The 16295-nt window shown below is 40.6% G+C and overlaps 1 protein-coding gene across 2 annotated transcripts in view; it reads left to right on the forward strand.

The window, feature by feature from the left end:
• arl6ip6 (ADP-ribosylation factor-like 6 interacting protein 6) overlaps nt 1–15903 on the forward strand; it is a 47794-nt gene extending 31891 nt beyond the window's left edge. The window contains exon 4 of one of the 2 annotated variants that reach the window (XM_080199084.1): nt 12579–15903. In XM_080199084.1, coding sequence (XP_080055210.1) covers nt 12579–12672 — 94 coding nt within the window. In that variant the 3' untranslated portion in view covers nt 12673–15903. Of the gene's footprint in view, nt 1–9830; nt 9980–12578 lie in introns of those variants that run through there. The other variant, XM_080199087.1, reaches the window with a different exon arrangement.
• The last annotated feature ends 392 nt before the right edge of the window (nt 15904–16295 follow it).

Genomic DNA, 16295 nt, shown 5'->3' on the forward strand with positions numbered 1-16295 from the left:
GCATGCCAAACATCCAGCTCCATCCCATCTTTGGATTGTTTTTGTGGAGGCAGATGGTGGGGGTGTGAGGGCGCAGCAGGGCTATCTGCCCACGTGCAGCAGGCAGCCAACACAGCTTGTGTTTTTGAGACTATCTAAATGGCAGAGTAGAATTTTTCAGGCTGAAAGGTATTAGAGCTCCAGGCAGCCAAATGGCCCTTCCCGCCTGTCTGTGTGCAGAAGTAGCTGCAGGCCATCCTGTAGATCAATTTTCTCTTCTCTGCCCTGCCACCTCCCTCTGTTTTTAGGCTGTCTGTCAAGAGCTGTCCTTAACTGAGTGGTTGATGGTCATTAATTGATTGCCCTTTTTAAAATTGGGACTGTGACTGTTTGATCCATGGTGGGTTTGAAATCCAGCAGCAGTCGTGAGCTGTACTTCTTGCCTCTTGATTATCTGTGTTGAATTGCTGGTAGCTCTCCACAGATGCTGCCAGACCTGTTGCGTTTATCCGGCATTTTCTGCTTTTATGATTTATATTATTATTTAATTTTCTTCTGCTGGAAACAGTGGTGACATGACACTTTTTTAGCGTGTGGAATGTATTTTGTCATTTTGTAGATGTTGCAATGTAAAGGCACCCCTCAATTTTTATTCTTTCATGGGATGTGAGCATTGTTGGCAAAAACCAGCATTTGTTGCCCATCCCTAATTGCTCATGAATGAGGGGCTTGCTAGGCTATTTAGGACGGTAGTGTGTCTGAAATCATAAGTCAGCCAAACCAGGTAAGAATGCTAAATATCCTCCCTGAACTGGATGGATTTTTGTTTTTACAAACGGTTTCATGTTCATTATTATTGATTCTAGATTTTATTAATTGAATTTAAATTCCACTAGCTGCCGTGATACGGTTTGAACCCATATCCCTACAGCAGTAGTCTGGACTGTGGATTACTCATCCAATGACACTACTAATCCACCATATCTCTTCCTAAACAAAGAACAATCAGTTATCCAACTCTGTGATTGGGTGTTATAATTTGTGGAGAAACTTCATTGGGAGTCACTGAGGTAGCTGCATTCCTTTTGGTAAAGGTTTGTGTTTCGTACATGATCTGTTGCAAATCTGCCAAGAAAAGGATAAATCGGGGAGTGAAACTATTTTCCTAAAGCTGATCAGGCAAATCTTACCTCAGTAAATTAGTATTTTGATTTTTTTTTCTTAAAATATATCATGATTTTATCTTTTGTACTTCAAGAATACTAAACAATGGGCCAGCTTGGTCGTCCATATGGTACAGCAAGTGAAATTTAGATTGAATTGACTGCGGTAGCTATCCAGCTGCCTGAACTTGGCAGTGCTAAAGGCTGTAGTATTGTCAGTATCTAAAACCTGCCTGTCATTTACTTAAATGCATTTTCAATTTGTCAGCTGATTCTCTCCCTCTCCCTCTCCCTCTCCCTCTCCCTCTCCCTCTCCCTCTCCCTCTCCCTCTCCCTCTCCCTCTCCCTCTCCCTCTCCCTCTCCCTCTCCCTCTCCCTCTCCCTAGCAATTGCTAAATAGCTAAATACTGTCATTGTTAACAATGTAAGAAATCTCAACACCAGGTTAGAGTCTAACCAGTTCATTTGATAGTAATCTCACAAGCTTTTGGAAATGGTATTCCTTTGTCAGGTGTGTGGAAGATTCTGATCGTATAAAGTCAGTAAAAAGTCCAAAGACACCAGGTTTCAGTCCAACTGATTTATTTGATAATAAACTCACTAGCTTTCAGGTTAGCCCCTTCGTCAGGTGAATGGAGAGTTCTAGCCTCAGACAGAGCATATAAAGCACAGACAATTTACAGATTACTGATTAGAATGCGAATCTTTACACCTAACCTGCTGTTCAAGTCCTAAAGTGGCTAACAATGTGAGTAGAACGAGCACTGATCACAGGTTAAAGAGATGTATATTGTCTCCAGACAGTACAGTAAGTGAGGTTTTGCAAACCCAGGCAAGTCACGGGGGTTACGGATAGTGCGACATGAACCCAAGATCCCTGTTGAGACCGTCCTCTTGTGCGGAACTTGGCCATCAGTCTCTGCTCAGCAACTCTGCGCTGTCATGTGTCGTGAAGGCTGCCTTGGAGAATGCTTACCCGAAGGTCAGAGGCTGAATGCCCATGACCACTGAAGTGTTCGCCAACACTTCACCAGGCAAGACTGTTCCCTTCCTGTTGGCGAACACTTCAGTGGTCATGGGCATTCAGCCTCTGACCTTCGGGTAAGCAATCTCCAAGGCGGCCTTCACGACACACGACAGCGCAGAGACTGATGGCCAAGTTCCGCACACGAGGATGGTCTCAACAGGGATCTTGGGTTCATGTCGCACGATCTGTAACCCCCGTGACTTGCCTGGGTTTGCAAAACCTTACTTACTGTACTGTCTGGAGACAATATACATCTCTTTAACCTGTGATCAGTGCTCGTTCCACTCACATTGTTAGCCACTTTAAGACTTGAACAGCAGGTTAGGTGTAAAGATTCGCATTCTAATCAGTAATCTGTAAACTGTCTGTGCTTTATATGCTCTGTCTGAGGCCAGAACTTTCCATTCACCTGACGAAGGGGCTAACCCAAAAGCTAGTGAGTTTACTATCAAATAAATCGGTTGGACTGAAACCTGGTGTTGTCAGACTTTTTACTGTGTTTATCCCAGTCCAACGCCGGCATATCCACATCATATAAACTCTCACACGGTTTACAGAATACTGATTAGAATGCAAGTCTTTACTGCTAACCTGCTATTCAAGTCTTAAAGATGCACACAATGTGAGTAGTGATAGCATTAGCATAGGTTAAAGAGATGTGTATTGTCTCCAGACAGGACAGTAAGTGAGATCTTACAAGCCCAGGCAAGTCATGGGGGTTACAGATAGAACATAGAACATTACAGCGCAGAACAGGCCCTTCGGCCCACGATGTTGCGCCGACCAGCTTTGTAAAAAAAAAACACTAACCCACTAATCTAAACCAATCCCATTTCGTCCATAAACCTATCCACAGATCTCTTAAATGCCCCCAAACTAGGCGCATTTACAGCTGCAGCTGGCAGGGCATTCCAGTCCCTCACCACCCTCTGGGTAAAGAACCTACCCCTGACATCAGTGCTATAACTACCCCCCCTTAATTTAAAGTCGTGCCCCCTCATGCTAGCTTTCTCCATCCTAGGAAAAAGGCTATCACTATCTACCCTGTCTAAACCTCTAATCATCTTATATGTTTCAATAAGGTCCCCTCTTAGCTGCCTTCTTTCCAGCGAAAACAACCCCAAATCTCTCAGTCTCTCCTCATAGGATCTCCCCTCCATACCAGGCAACATCCTGGTAAACCTCCTCTGCACCCTCTCCAAAGCCTCTATATCCTTCCTGTAATGTGGGGACCAGAACTGCACACAATACTCCAAGTGCGGCCGCACCAGAGTTGTGTACAGTTGCATCATGACGCTGCGACTCCTAAATTCAATCCCCCTACCAATAAACGCCAAGACACCGTATGCCTTCTTAACAACCTTATCTACTTGATTCCCAACTTTCAGGGATCTATGTACACGTACACCTCGATCCCTCTGCTCGTCCACACTATTCAAAGTCCTCCCGTTAGCCCTATACTCAACACATCTGTTATTCCTACCAAAATGAATTACCTCACACTTCTCCACATTAAACTCCATCCGCCACCTCGCGGCCCAGCTCTGCAACCTTTCTAAGTCACCCTGCAAACTATGACACCCTTCCTCACAATCTACCACACCTCCAACTTTGGTGTCATCAACAAACTTACTAATCCACCCAACTATACCCTCATCCAGATCATTAATAAAAATTACAAACAGCAGTGGCCCCAAAACAGATCCCTGAGGCACACCACTCGTAACCGAACTCCATGACGAATATTTACCATCAACCACCACCCTCTGTCTCCTATCTGCTAGCCAATTCCTGATCCAATTACCTAGATCACCCCCAATCCCATACATCTGCATCTTCTGCAGAAGCCTACCATGGTGAACCTTATTAAATGCCTTACTAAAATCCATATACACCACGTCAACTGCCTTACCCCTATCCACCTCTTTGGTCACTTTCTCAAAGAACTCGATAAGGTTAGTAAGGCACGACCTACCTGCTACAAAACCATGCTGACTGTCTCTAATTAATTCATTACTCTCCAAATAACTATAAATCCTGTCTCTAATAATCCTTTCCAAAACCTTACCCACCACAGAAGTAAGACTCACCGGTCTATAATTCCCAGGGAAGTCTCTCCTCCCTTTCTTAAACAGTGGGACAACATTTGCTGTCCTCCAATCTTCCGGTACTATACCAGAGACCAACGACGACCTGAAGATCAGAGCCAGAGGCTCCGCAATCACCTCTCTTGCCTCCCAGAGAATCCTAGGGTAAATCCCATCCTGACCAGGGGACTTATCTATTTTCAAACCCTCTAAAATATCCAGCACATCCCCCGTATCAACTGCAATACTATCTATTTTACACCCCTGCACCCCAGTGTCCTCCTCAGCTACATACATGTCCCCTTGCGTGAACACCGAAGAGAAATATTGGTTCAAAGCCTCTCCAATCTCCTCCGGTTCCACACACAACTTCCCTCTACTGTCTGTAACTGGCCCTAATCTTGCCCTAACCAACCTTCTGTTCTTGACATACCTGTAAAACGCCTTAGGGTTCTCCTTAATCCTATCAGCCAAAGTCATCTCATGTCCTCTTTTAGCCCTTCTTAACTCCCTCTTCAACTCCCTCCTAGCCAATCTAAAACTTTCTAATGCACTACCTGAGCCCTCAAGCCTCATCCGAACATAAGCCTCCTTTTTCTTCCTAACCAACGAATCAACTTTTTTAGTGCACCACGGTTCCCTGGGCCTACCAAATCCTCCTTGCCTGACAGGGATATACCTATCACAGACCCGCAGTAGCTGTTCCTTGAAAAATCTCCACATCTCGGACGTTCCCAGTCCCTGTAATCTCCTAGTCCAACTAATGCTTCCTAATTCTCTCCTAATAGCCTCATAATTACCCTTCCCCCAACTGCAACTACTGACCCGAGGTTCATGCCTATCCCTTTCCATCACTAAGGTGAACGTAATCGAATTGTGGTCACTATCCCCAAAATGCACACCAACTTCCAAGTCTAGCACCTGGTCTGGCTCATTACCCAGCACCAAATCCAATATAGCCTCACCTCTAGTCGGCCTATCTACATACTGAGTCAAAAAACCTTCCTGCACACTTTGAACAAAAACTGACCCCTCTAACGAGCTAGAGCTATAGCAATTCCAATCAACATGAGTAAAGTTAAAGTCCCCCATAACAATTACCCTATTACTTTCACTCCTAACAAGGATCGTCTCCGCAATCCTTTCCTCAACCTCTCTAGAACTTTTTGGAGGTCTATAAAAGACTCCCAACAGGGTGACCTCTCCTCCTATTTCTAATCTCCGCCCATACTACCTCAACAGACAAGTCCTCATCAAAGTTCCTCTCTGACACTGTGATACAGTCCTTGACCAATAATGCTACCCCACCCCCCCTTCTACCTCCTTCTCTACTCCGACTAAAGCATTTGTACCCCGGGACCTGCAACATCCATTCCTGACCCTGCTCTATCCAAGTTTCTGAAATGGCCACAACATCAAAGTCCCAGGTACTGGTCCACACTGCAAGTTCATCCACTTTATTGCGAATACTCCTCGCATTAAAGTATACGCATTTCAAACCCTGCTCCGCCCCACCCCCACAATGCCGTGCATTGCAGTCCCCATCTATGCCCCCCTCACTTTCACCCCCTCTACTCAGGATCCCACCCCCCCTCTGAATCAGTTTAAACCACTCCGCATAACCTTCACAAATTTACCCCCCAGGATATTTGTTCCCCTCTGGTTCAGGTGTAGCCCATCCCTCTTATAGAGGTCCCACCTTCCCCAGAACGAGCCCCAATTGCTCAAGTACTTGAACCCCTCCCTCCTGCACCATCCCCTCAGCCACGAGTTCAAACTTTCCCTCTCTCTATTCCTCTCTAAACTATCCCGTGGCACAGGCAAGAGTCCAGAGATAATCACTCTGTCTGACTTGGCCTTTAGCTTCCACCCCAACTCCATGAATCTCTGCTTAATATCCCCTTCCCTTAGCCTCCCTATATCATGCGTCGCCACATGAATTATAACTTGGGGTTGATCTCCCTCTCCCCTGAGAGTCTTAAATATCCTCTCTGATACATCCCGGACCCCAGCCCCAGGTAGGCAACACACCAGCCCTGAGTCCCTATCATTGCTACCGACTCTCCTATCCGTCCCTTTAACGGTGGAGTCCCCAATCTTTTGCAACCCCTAACCACCTGAGCTTTTACAATAGGCTCATCCCCAGAGACCTGCTCCCTTTGGCTAGATAGTACGACATGAACCCAAGATCCCAGTTGAGGCCGTGCTCATGTGTGTGGAACTTGGCTATCAGTCTCTGCTTAGTGACTCTGTGCTGTCATGTGTCGTGAAGGCTGCCTTAGAGAACACCTACCCGAAGATCAGAGACCAAATGCCTGTGACATAGCAGGTTAGCTGTAAAGACTCGCATTCTAATCAGTATTCTATAAACTGTGTGAGACTTTATATGCCTTTCTCTGATCAGAACCTTCCACAGTAAAAAGTCTGACAACACCAGGTTTTGACAACCAGGTGTTGTCAGACTTTTTACTGTGTTTACGCCAGTCCAACGCCGGCATACCCACATCAGAACCTTCCACACATCTGTCGAAGGAACACTGTTTCCGAAAGCTTGTGAGATTACTATCAAATAAACTGGTTGGACTCTTACCTGGTGTTGAGACTTCTTGCTGTGTTTACCCCAGTCCAACGCCAGCATCTCTACATCATTGTTAACAATGACAGAAGTTACCTTTGTCTTACCTTGACTTTGGGAATCTTATATGTTTCCATTGGGTGAAACTGACTTTAGCAACTCAACTGACTGAAGATATCATGATCGTGAATTATAAATTACTTCAGTCTTCCACATTTCCCAACATAAAAATATAATCTTTGTGTGTTTTACAGAAGTTAGTTTAATTGTTTATGCGTGACAAAACAGTGGAAAGTCAAAAGGTGCAGTTTTCTCAACCCTTTGATATCAGCACAAAGCAACTTGAAATCTGCAGGATAGCAGGAAAGCACCAAATGAAATGCTGAAATGAGACACAGTTGTGCTCCAACTTGAGCTTGCATTAAATGTAGTACATCTCCTGCTTAAATGCTTTGTGTCGATGTCAAAAGGTCAGTAAAACTGTGCCTTTTGACTTTTCATTGGTTTGTCGTGCATATGTAGACAAAAACACAAAAGCAAACCACTACAGATGCAGGAATTTCAGAAAATTCTGAGATTACTCAGCAGGTCAAGCAGCAACTGGAGGGAAACACAGTAAATGGCTAAGTTTTCCTTTGGCCCTTATCCTCTCAAGGATTATTTGTAACAAATTGTGACAATTTGTCAAACATGGTTTCCCTTTCACAAATCTGTGTTGACTGCCTGATTGTATCATGAAAGTCTAAATGTCCTGTTAGAACCTCCTTAATAATGGATTCTAGCATTTTCTCAAAGGTAGATGTTAGGCTAGCTGAGCTTTGTTTCCTGCTTTGTTTTCCTCCTCTCTTGAATAGTGGTGTTTCATTTGTGGTTTTCCAATCCATTGGGATCTTTTCAAATATTAGGAAAATTTGTAAGATTATAACCAATGCAGCCACTAACTCTGCAGTCTTTCGGACCCTGGAATGTCAGCCAGCAAGTTCAGGGGACTTGCCCAGCTTCCACTTAAAGGCCAATCTGCATCTGAGGAAGAATGGATGAGGAAAGCTGGGAGGAGACTCGTACAGCATAAGTGCCAGCGTGGGGGCTGATTGGGTAGAATGGCTTGTATTTTAAAAATTCTTTCATGAGGCACAGGTGTCACTGGCTAGGTCAGCAGTTATTGCCCATCCCTAATTGTCCTTGAGAAGGTGATAGTGAGCTGCCATCTTGAACTGCTGCAGTGCACATTAGGTAGGTACACCTATAGCACTATTAGGAAGCAAGTTACATGATTTTGACCCTGTGATAGTGAGGGACCAGGAAATCAATTACAAGTCAGGGTGGTGTGTGGCTTGGAGGAGAACTTTCAGGTAGTGGTGTTCCCATGTGTCCACTGTCCATGTTCTTCTAGATGGTAGCAGAGTGGGTTTGGAAGGTGCTTTTGAAGGAGCTTTGCTGAGTAGTGTAGTGTATCTTGTGGATGGTACACACTGCTGCCACTGTACAGAACATGGATGTTGGAGCTGGTGGGTAGGGTGCTAATCAAGCAGGTTGCTTTAAATTGATGGTGTTTTGCCTTATGGCACTGCACAGGTCCAAGCAAGCGGTATTTCATCAAACTCCTGACTTGTGCCTTGTAGTTTGTGGACAGTGTCTGGGAAGTGGGGAGATGAATTACTGACCACAGAATTTCCATCTCTGACTTGCTCTTGCAACCATGGCATTTATGTAGCTAGCCCAGCTGAGTTTCAGGTCAGTGGGAATCCCCAGAATGTTGATAGGTTATTAAGTGATGGTAGTAACATTGAATGTCAAGGAGCAATGGTTAGATTCTCTCGTTGAAGATGATGATTCACGGCATGTGTGGAAGGAACGTTACTTGCCATTTGTCAGCCCAAGCCTGGATATTGTCCAGGTTTTGCTACATATAGGCACGGACTATTTCAGTAACTAAGGAGTCACAAATGGTGCGAGCATCCCACTTGTGACCTTATTTTGGAGGGGAGGTCATTGATGAATCAGTGTATCATATCCAGCATAATATTTTCTATTGCCAGTGAGTAGAATGCAGTCCAATAAATCTGAAATTGAATCCAGAAGAGGTGTCATACTCTTTCAGTCAAAAATGTTGAATTTTTATCTACTGACCTCCTGAAACATGTTTTGCAGCATCTAGTCACTCAGTAAGGCATATCTTTTAAGGTTGTTTGCTGTCATTACAAAATATACTCTGCACATTTGAATAGCTATTACTCTTCGGAAGTTGTGGCGTTTTCACTTGGGTATTGTAAATCTTGGCTGCTAAAACACCAGCTTTTGTAACTATGCTCCAAATGTATTTTGATTTAAGATAAATGACTCGGAAAGATTTAAGTTTTCCCTGCCCAACTTCAAACCTAAGTAGCACATTACTTCAGTTGATAAAATCACTACACGCATGACATTGCACACGTATGATTTGAACCATACATGCAAATAGCCTTATTTACAGTAATATGTTTCTAACTTTCACATAGTTGTAGAATGAAAGCAAAGGATTTGCATGTGCAGTTTTATCAATGTCTCATAAACATTGAAGTTAGGAGAGGAATTTAATAAAAAAGCTAAATTGCAGCCTTACGATTTAATCTGCTTTTCAAAGGACATATTTGCCACTTTTTTATCTCTTCCCTTTCTCCCTAAGTTAAAATTCGAACAGCCATCTCCACCGCTGGTTCTCCAACTTTGGGCTTCTGAAGGTGTTCTATTCGTTTGCAAATAGTAATCACTTTGCCGGTGTACTACTGAGGGCTTTATATATGTAGACCTAATTTGAAACATTTCTGGAGACTATTTTCAGAAAGAAGCCAGTTTTATTAATTTGTCAAACCATACACAAAATGATTATCTTATATTGCATAAAAATGTTTTGCATTGAAATACATCAATCTGTTGCATCTTCACATTATTGGCTAATTTAGATTCCCATCGCAAAATGAAATTGCTGCTTTATTTGAATTTAATCTCTTGATCAACAGTGCTGCCATCCAAGTTTGTCTCACTGAAAAAGGTTGAATGAATTCGCTGAAGAACCTGGAACCAATCCTTCTCAGTAACCTGAATCAGCTTCTTCAGGTACACCATTGGGAAGGCAAGCTTCATTCCCACCAGAAGTCTAAACATCTCCTTGCATAATCATATTCCGGAAACCATATCTCATATTGGCTGAAAGATATTTTTAATGCTGGTTTGATGTGACCTTTTTATTTTGAAAGGTAAAGCCAAACACAGCAAAATGCTTACATTAAAAAAAAAGGTTAGCAGAAAATTATTGTGAAAGTTTGTGTTTGCATGATATCGTTAGGATAGGAGTTGGGGAGGCGGGGGCTGGGCTAGGTGTACTGAGAATAAAGCTGTTGTTGAGAATTTAGTTAATGCGCAACGTGGCTGACTCCCCCAATAGTTGCTGTAATAATTTATTGTATGAAGCAGGCAGTGCTGTGCAAAATGCTTGAGGGCCATTCTTATTGAATGCTCTGCAGGCAAATTTCAACAGAGGAGGATCTGAATATAGAATCAGTTTTTTTGGCACTAGCAGAGGAATTGTCTGTATCATTTCGCATAGGCACCAACAGCTGACAGTGAAGTAGTAACTTCTTTGGGGTGCAATTTGAATCCAACGTCTACACCATGAAGATAGCTTTTTGCATTGCTGTTGGACAAATTATTGATCATGTATGATAAATTAATATATCAGAAGAGACTCACTTGTGTACATGCAGCAGGCAGAACATAAGAACTAAGAGCAGGAGAAAGCAATTTCAGCCCCTCGAACTTACTCCGTCATTCAATACAATCATAGCTGATCTAGTCTCAGCCTCACCTCCACTTCCTTGCCCATTCTTCATAACCCTTCAACCCATTACTAATTAAAAAGCTGTACATTTCATCATTAAATTTACGCAATATCCTGGTATCCACCACACTCTGGGGTAGTAAATTCCACAGATTCACAACCCTTTGTGAGAAGTAATTTCTCCTCATCTTGGTTTGAAATCAGTTACTCCTTATCCTCAAACTATGGCCTCTTGTTCTAGATTGCCTTACAAGAGAAAACATCCCCTCTGTTTAATTTACCAGTGCCTTTTATCATCTTGTATACCTTAATTAGATCTCCTTACATTCTTCTAAATTCTCGAGTATATGCCTGAATTGCCCAATCTCTCTCCATAAGACAAACCCCTCATCTCTGGAATCATTCTAGTGAACTCTGAACTGCCTCCAATGCAGCTGGAATGCCTCCTCAAATCAAGTGACCAAAACTAAACACAATATTCCAGGCGTGGTCTCACTAATGCCTTGTGCAATTGAAGCAAAACTTCCCATTTATCCTCTCTTCCTTTAGCAATAAAAGCCAAAATTCCATTTGCCTGCTTTGTTACCTGCTGCACTTGCATATTAGTTTTCTGCAATTCATGCACAAGGGCACCCAGATCACTCTGCATCAAAGCACTCAAGTTTCTCTCCATTTAGATAATAAATATCCTTGTTAATTTTCTGATCAAAATGGATAACTTACACTTGTCCACAAACTCCATCTACTAAATTTTTAGCCCATTTAACCTATCCATCGTCATTTGTAAACTTTTTATTGCAACTTAATATCCCTCCTGTTTTGGTGTCATCTGCAAATTTGGCTATAGTACCTTCTAAACCTGCATCCAAGTCATTTATATAAATTGTAAATAGTTGGGGGCCCGAGGACCAAATCCCGTGGCACCCCACAAATTACGTCTTGCCAACCAGAAAAAGACCCATTTATCCTGAGTCAGTGTCTTCTGTTGGTTAGCCAGTCCTCTATCCAAGCTAATAAATTACCCCTAATCCCATGTTATCTTGTGTATTAACTTTTGTACGGCACCTTATCAAATGCCTTCCTGAAGTCCAGATATGCTATATCTACAGGATCCCCATTATCCACTTTCCTTGTTACATCTTTGAAGAACTCCAACAAGTTAGGAAATAATGATTTGCTCTTCATAAAGCCACACTGACACTGATGGATTGTTTTGATTTTCCAAATGCCCTGTTTGGAAATGTTCTGATTGAAGAACCAAACCCCACCATGGCTTTAGCAATCAATTATGAGATTGCTGAAGAAGCGATTCTATGATTCTAAGTGGCCACCAGCTAATTCATATGTCCCAGTGGAACTTGTTTCTGCACTAAATAGAATGGTGAGTGAATGTGCTGTCAGCAAGATGCTAATCCCAATCAGAATGTTGTCTTGTGAAACTTGCACAATACTTCACTTCTGAACATGCACATTCGTGTTTTTTCTTTGAGGTTTACTAGTCTTTTGTGTTCTGAAATATTTCTAAAATCACATGAAAATTACTAGGAGTTGTCTACCTAAGTATTTTATGTTTGCATAAAGTGATAGTTTGATAGCAGTATTGAAATTTGAAAAGAAACCCAGAAATGCAAAATTTTGTTGAATAATTGTTTGGTAATTTTTCTACCCGTAGAATTGGATTTGACTCTTCCCATTTATTTTGGGAGTGTCAATTTACTGAAGTGGGAATTGAAATCAGCTGAAATTACCCCCATATAAACTGGATCCCAAGATGTTTTGAGATGGTGTAAGAAATGTTTTAATGGGTGTAATTATTTAATTTAGATTAGCTATACAGGTGCAACATTGCCATGCTTTGAATATTTAGTTTTTAGGCCCCTCAAACTTGTTTAGTTCTTAAATAATATAATTTTCAATGTTCTGTTTTCAGGAAATTAACAGGCCATTCATTCCATATGGGCTATAACATGGCAATCCTGAACGGCATCACCACAGCTTTGGCTGTAATTTGGTGGTTCACTTGAAATCAACTTTGCCAAGAGCACCGACTACTGCTGACCTCTAACCAGACAAGCAAGTTTTCCTCTCGAAATAATGCACTCCTGCGAGGACAGTTTGAAATGAAGTCACAGTATCTTTTTTGTGAATGAATGTATTGAACTCCAAGATGAGCTTGTATATTATTGACATTAACTTCAGCATTAATGCTGTTATTTTGCATTCTTTTCAGTTGTCTTTTTAAGTTGCTGTTTAAAACTTTTTTTTGCTTGAGAATATAACCATTTTCTTGGTTAAAAAAAATTGTCAGGACGATTTGGGCAAGAGTCCTTAATCTTGTGATTCCAGAATCCACTTGTGACTTTAATCTTTTGCTATAAATGGGAATGGATGTCCAAAACAATTACAATTTCAGGCAGTACTTTTGTTCCTGACCTCAGATCTGTGCAAAAGCTTGACCTAAAGATGTTGTATATCCTTTCCACTCTGCTACTAGAAGTAGACAGAATGACTAAGATGCATCTGGTCACTAAACACTATCTCATTAGTACATTAACTTAACTAACTGGTTCTGAGAGATCTTTTTGGCTTTCAGCTTCTTTAATCATCATCGTTTTCTGTGCTAACATAATTGGGGGAATTACTTATGTTGCATTTTTTAAATAAATTTGAGAGGCATCCGTAATAAAACTTTCAGAAAATTGTTGCCATACCCATGGACATTTTATCTCCATTCTTAAAACCATCTCCATATTCTCACTACTGCCATCAACATCTTGTCAGACCTTTCTTCAAAGCTAAGATAGTGAAAAGTACAGTTTGCTTTAGATATTCAGTCGTCATCCCAAAATCCTGAGTTTTGCATAACTAATTGCCAATAACCTCCAATTGTACAAATCCAATTAGTTTTTAATACAATCTTTTCCTTAACACTTAACTATTAAATTGAGTCAAAGATTTGCTGTTGATTAATTATAATTTCTGTCACAATATTAATTTTTCTGCTCTTTTCTAATAATAGATGTCTTGTGGCATTACTCACAGGCAAAAAAAACCCCTCTTCTACTTATCTATCTTTAATTCACTTTTTCTCTCTCTTCTCCCTACACCCCATCCCTACTCTGTCACCCTTGGATGGAACCCAGGACCACAGTTGGGTTTAGTATTGGCATGTCAAAGATACTACAACAAACGCCTGTAAGAATACTTGAAGGCCAGGTTTACGAAAAAGCATGTAGATAGGACTAGAATCTGGTGGAAAGCTGGTGGATTGTGAAACTTGTCTTTTTCATCTGATTTGCTTTCTATTAAATAGTCACTTGTGTATTCTGGACAACTGAGATGTCAATTTTTACAGTGTAAATACTAGTTTCCATTCAAATTAGTTTTATATACTGGTGAGTTCTATTTGTTAGCACTCATGATGGAAATCCTGGGAGAGAACAGATCACTTTTCTAATTAACAAAGATAAAACCTGTGAACTTTAATACAGCCTTTTACATATGCTATTTTTAGTAGATTCTAAATCTGGTCAGATTAAATTTGGTTTATATGAAATATGAAGTTGTAATATTATCAGTTGTGATCTGATACATTTCCACTAATATAACGAATGACCTTTTAAAAAATACAGGTATTTACTTATTTTAGTACAAATGTTCTTAAATGTATGATTGCTAAAATAATGTCAATCTCAACAAAAAAATTCACAGTGGCAGGTTCACCTTTTGAGATGCCTGTGGATATTATGATAAGATTAACCTTGTGCTATCCACTCTGAGTAGGAACTCTTACATTTGTCAATGCAGTACATTAAAAAATTGTAAGCAGGTTTACATTTATATTTAATTTTGTGTTTTATATTGGGTAAGATTGCTTTTCAAACCATAAATTCTGGTTACTTTTGACTGTACATGATGGCACTTTTGCAAATTGCTACAAAACTATTTATATTAGTCAAATATTGAAGTACAGTAGCTGACACTTTCATTCATCACTATTCGTAGAATAGAACTGATTCAGGTCTTGACACAGGTATTTCAGGGATTTTGAACTTATTTCACTGCAGAACTGAATTGGTGTTTGTAATACTAAAATAGCCCAAAGAGAATTGATAGTAATAACTTCAAACTCTCCATGATTTGTGATTTTCTTTAGAGTTCAGTTGTCCAATGTTGCATTTTTTTCTGTACCTGATGCAATATTTTTAAGCACTTATAATGTATCAGCATTTTGAAAGACTGATAGACACTGGTAGAAGGTTGAATGTCTGCACAAGTGAAAAAATGAAATCTTATTTTTGTTATTACATTCCTGATTGTTGATTGAAGCTAATTTATAATAAATGTATAGAATTACCGTAATCTGTGTTTCAGCAGAAGCAGAAACTACTGTTAAAGGCATTTTGCTGTTGAACTGTTCCTTTATAATTCAAATAGCTACTGGTGTATTGTTGTTGGGTGGTGGGCCACAGTAAAGTAGTTGGCTGTACACTGTCATCCTTAATTCCTCCAAAAAGCGTATTTTCTCTGTGCTGATGCTCTTGAACAGCAATAAGGTGCTTCCCTATAGGGAATGGAAAAAAAAATGAATTTTGCCATATATTTCTGGGCCTCTGCAGCTTCAGGTTTAGGTAGCAACTGAACCTATCTGGCAAAAACAAACTATTGTGTTCTTGACAATCCCTGTGGTATTTTTCAATTTTAACAGATATTATATCTAATATTTAAATATACTTGCACTGAATTGACAAAGCTCAAGAAGACAAATGTTACTGTATTACCCCTGAATGTAGAGTTCAGCTATGATAATTTAAAAAGAAAATGTACAGGTCTTATTTGAATTATGTGATGTGCCCAAGCTAGTGTCACCACTGATACTCACTCTGTGAAATTATACTACACTGAAGGAGGAAAGCTTCACATGCTCTTCCTGAAATATATCCCTTCATTTCAAACATGTAATATCAAAGTGAATTTTTTCACTTGCCACACTGGTCATTCTTTCACCCATACATAGATTGCTAAACCCCAGGCAGTTTAATGAAATGATTTGATGTTGAATTGGAACAAGATTGGGACTATACATGATCTCAGCAAAACCAGTAGGGCAAGCGAAACTTTTTCATCGGAGTAGTCTGACAAATATTGCTGTAAGATAAGTGTGTTAAGCCACTGTATGCGGGTATTACAGCTTTAAATGAAATTATGTGATGTAATCCATCATGATTGGAATTTGATCTTTACAAATAAATTGTACTTCAGTTTTCATAAAATGGCTTCTTGACTGATTATAGAGGCAAATTCTAAAGTAAATTTATGATTGCAATGAATAAATTATGGGGGAGCAAGGAACATCATGTAGATTAAATAATGAAATTTCATGGTTAATAACATTATGTAGTGTGAGAATGCATCAATTATGGTAGATTGCTTTAAAAAACCACAAAGTGCGGCCTTGATATGGCTACTTGGTTTTCTGTTTCATGTGCAGGGCACTCTTGTCATTAAATAGGTTAGATATTTTGTATAATAATGTGCAATCCTAGAATGGTTACAACATAGAGAAGCCTGTTTGGCTCATTATGTCCATGCCAGCTCCCTGAGAGTTACATCCCAATCCCCACCTTTTCCTCGTAGCCCTGCAAAT

The sequence above is a fragment of the Carcharhinus amblyrhynchos genome, chromosome 11, assembly GCF_965287045.1.
Source record: "Carcharhinus amblyrhynchos chromosome 11, sCarAmb.v2.hapA, whole genome shotgun sequence".
Classification (NCBI taxonomy): domain Eukaryota; kingdom Metazoa; phylum Chordata; class Chondrichthyes; order Carcharhiniformes; family Carcharhinidae; genus Carcharhinus; species Carcharhinus amblyrhynchos.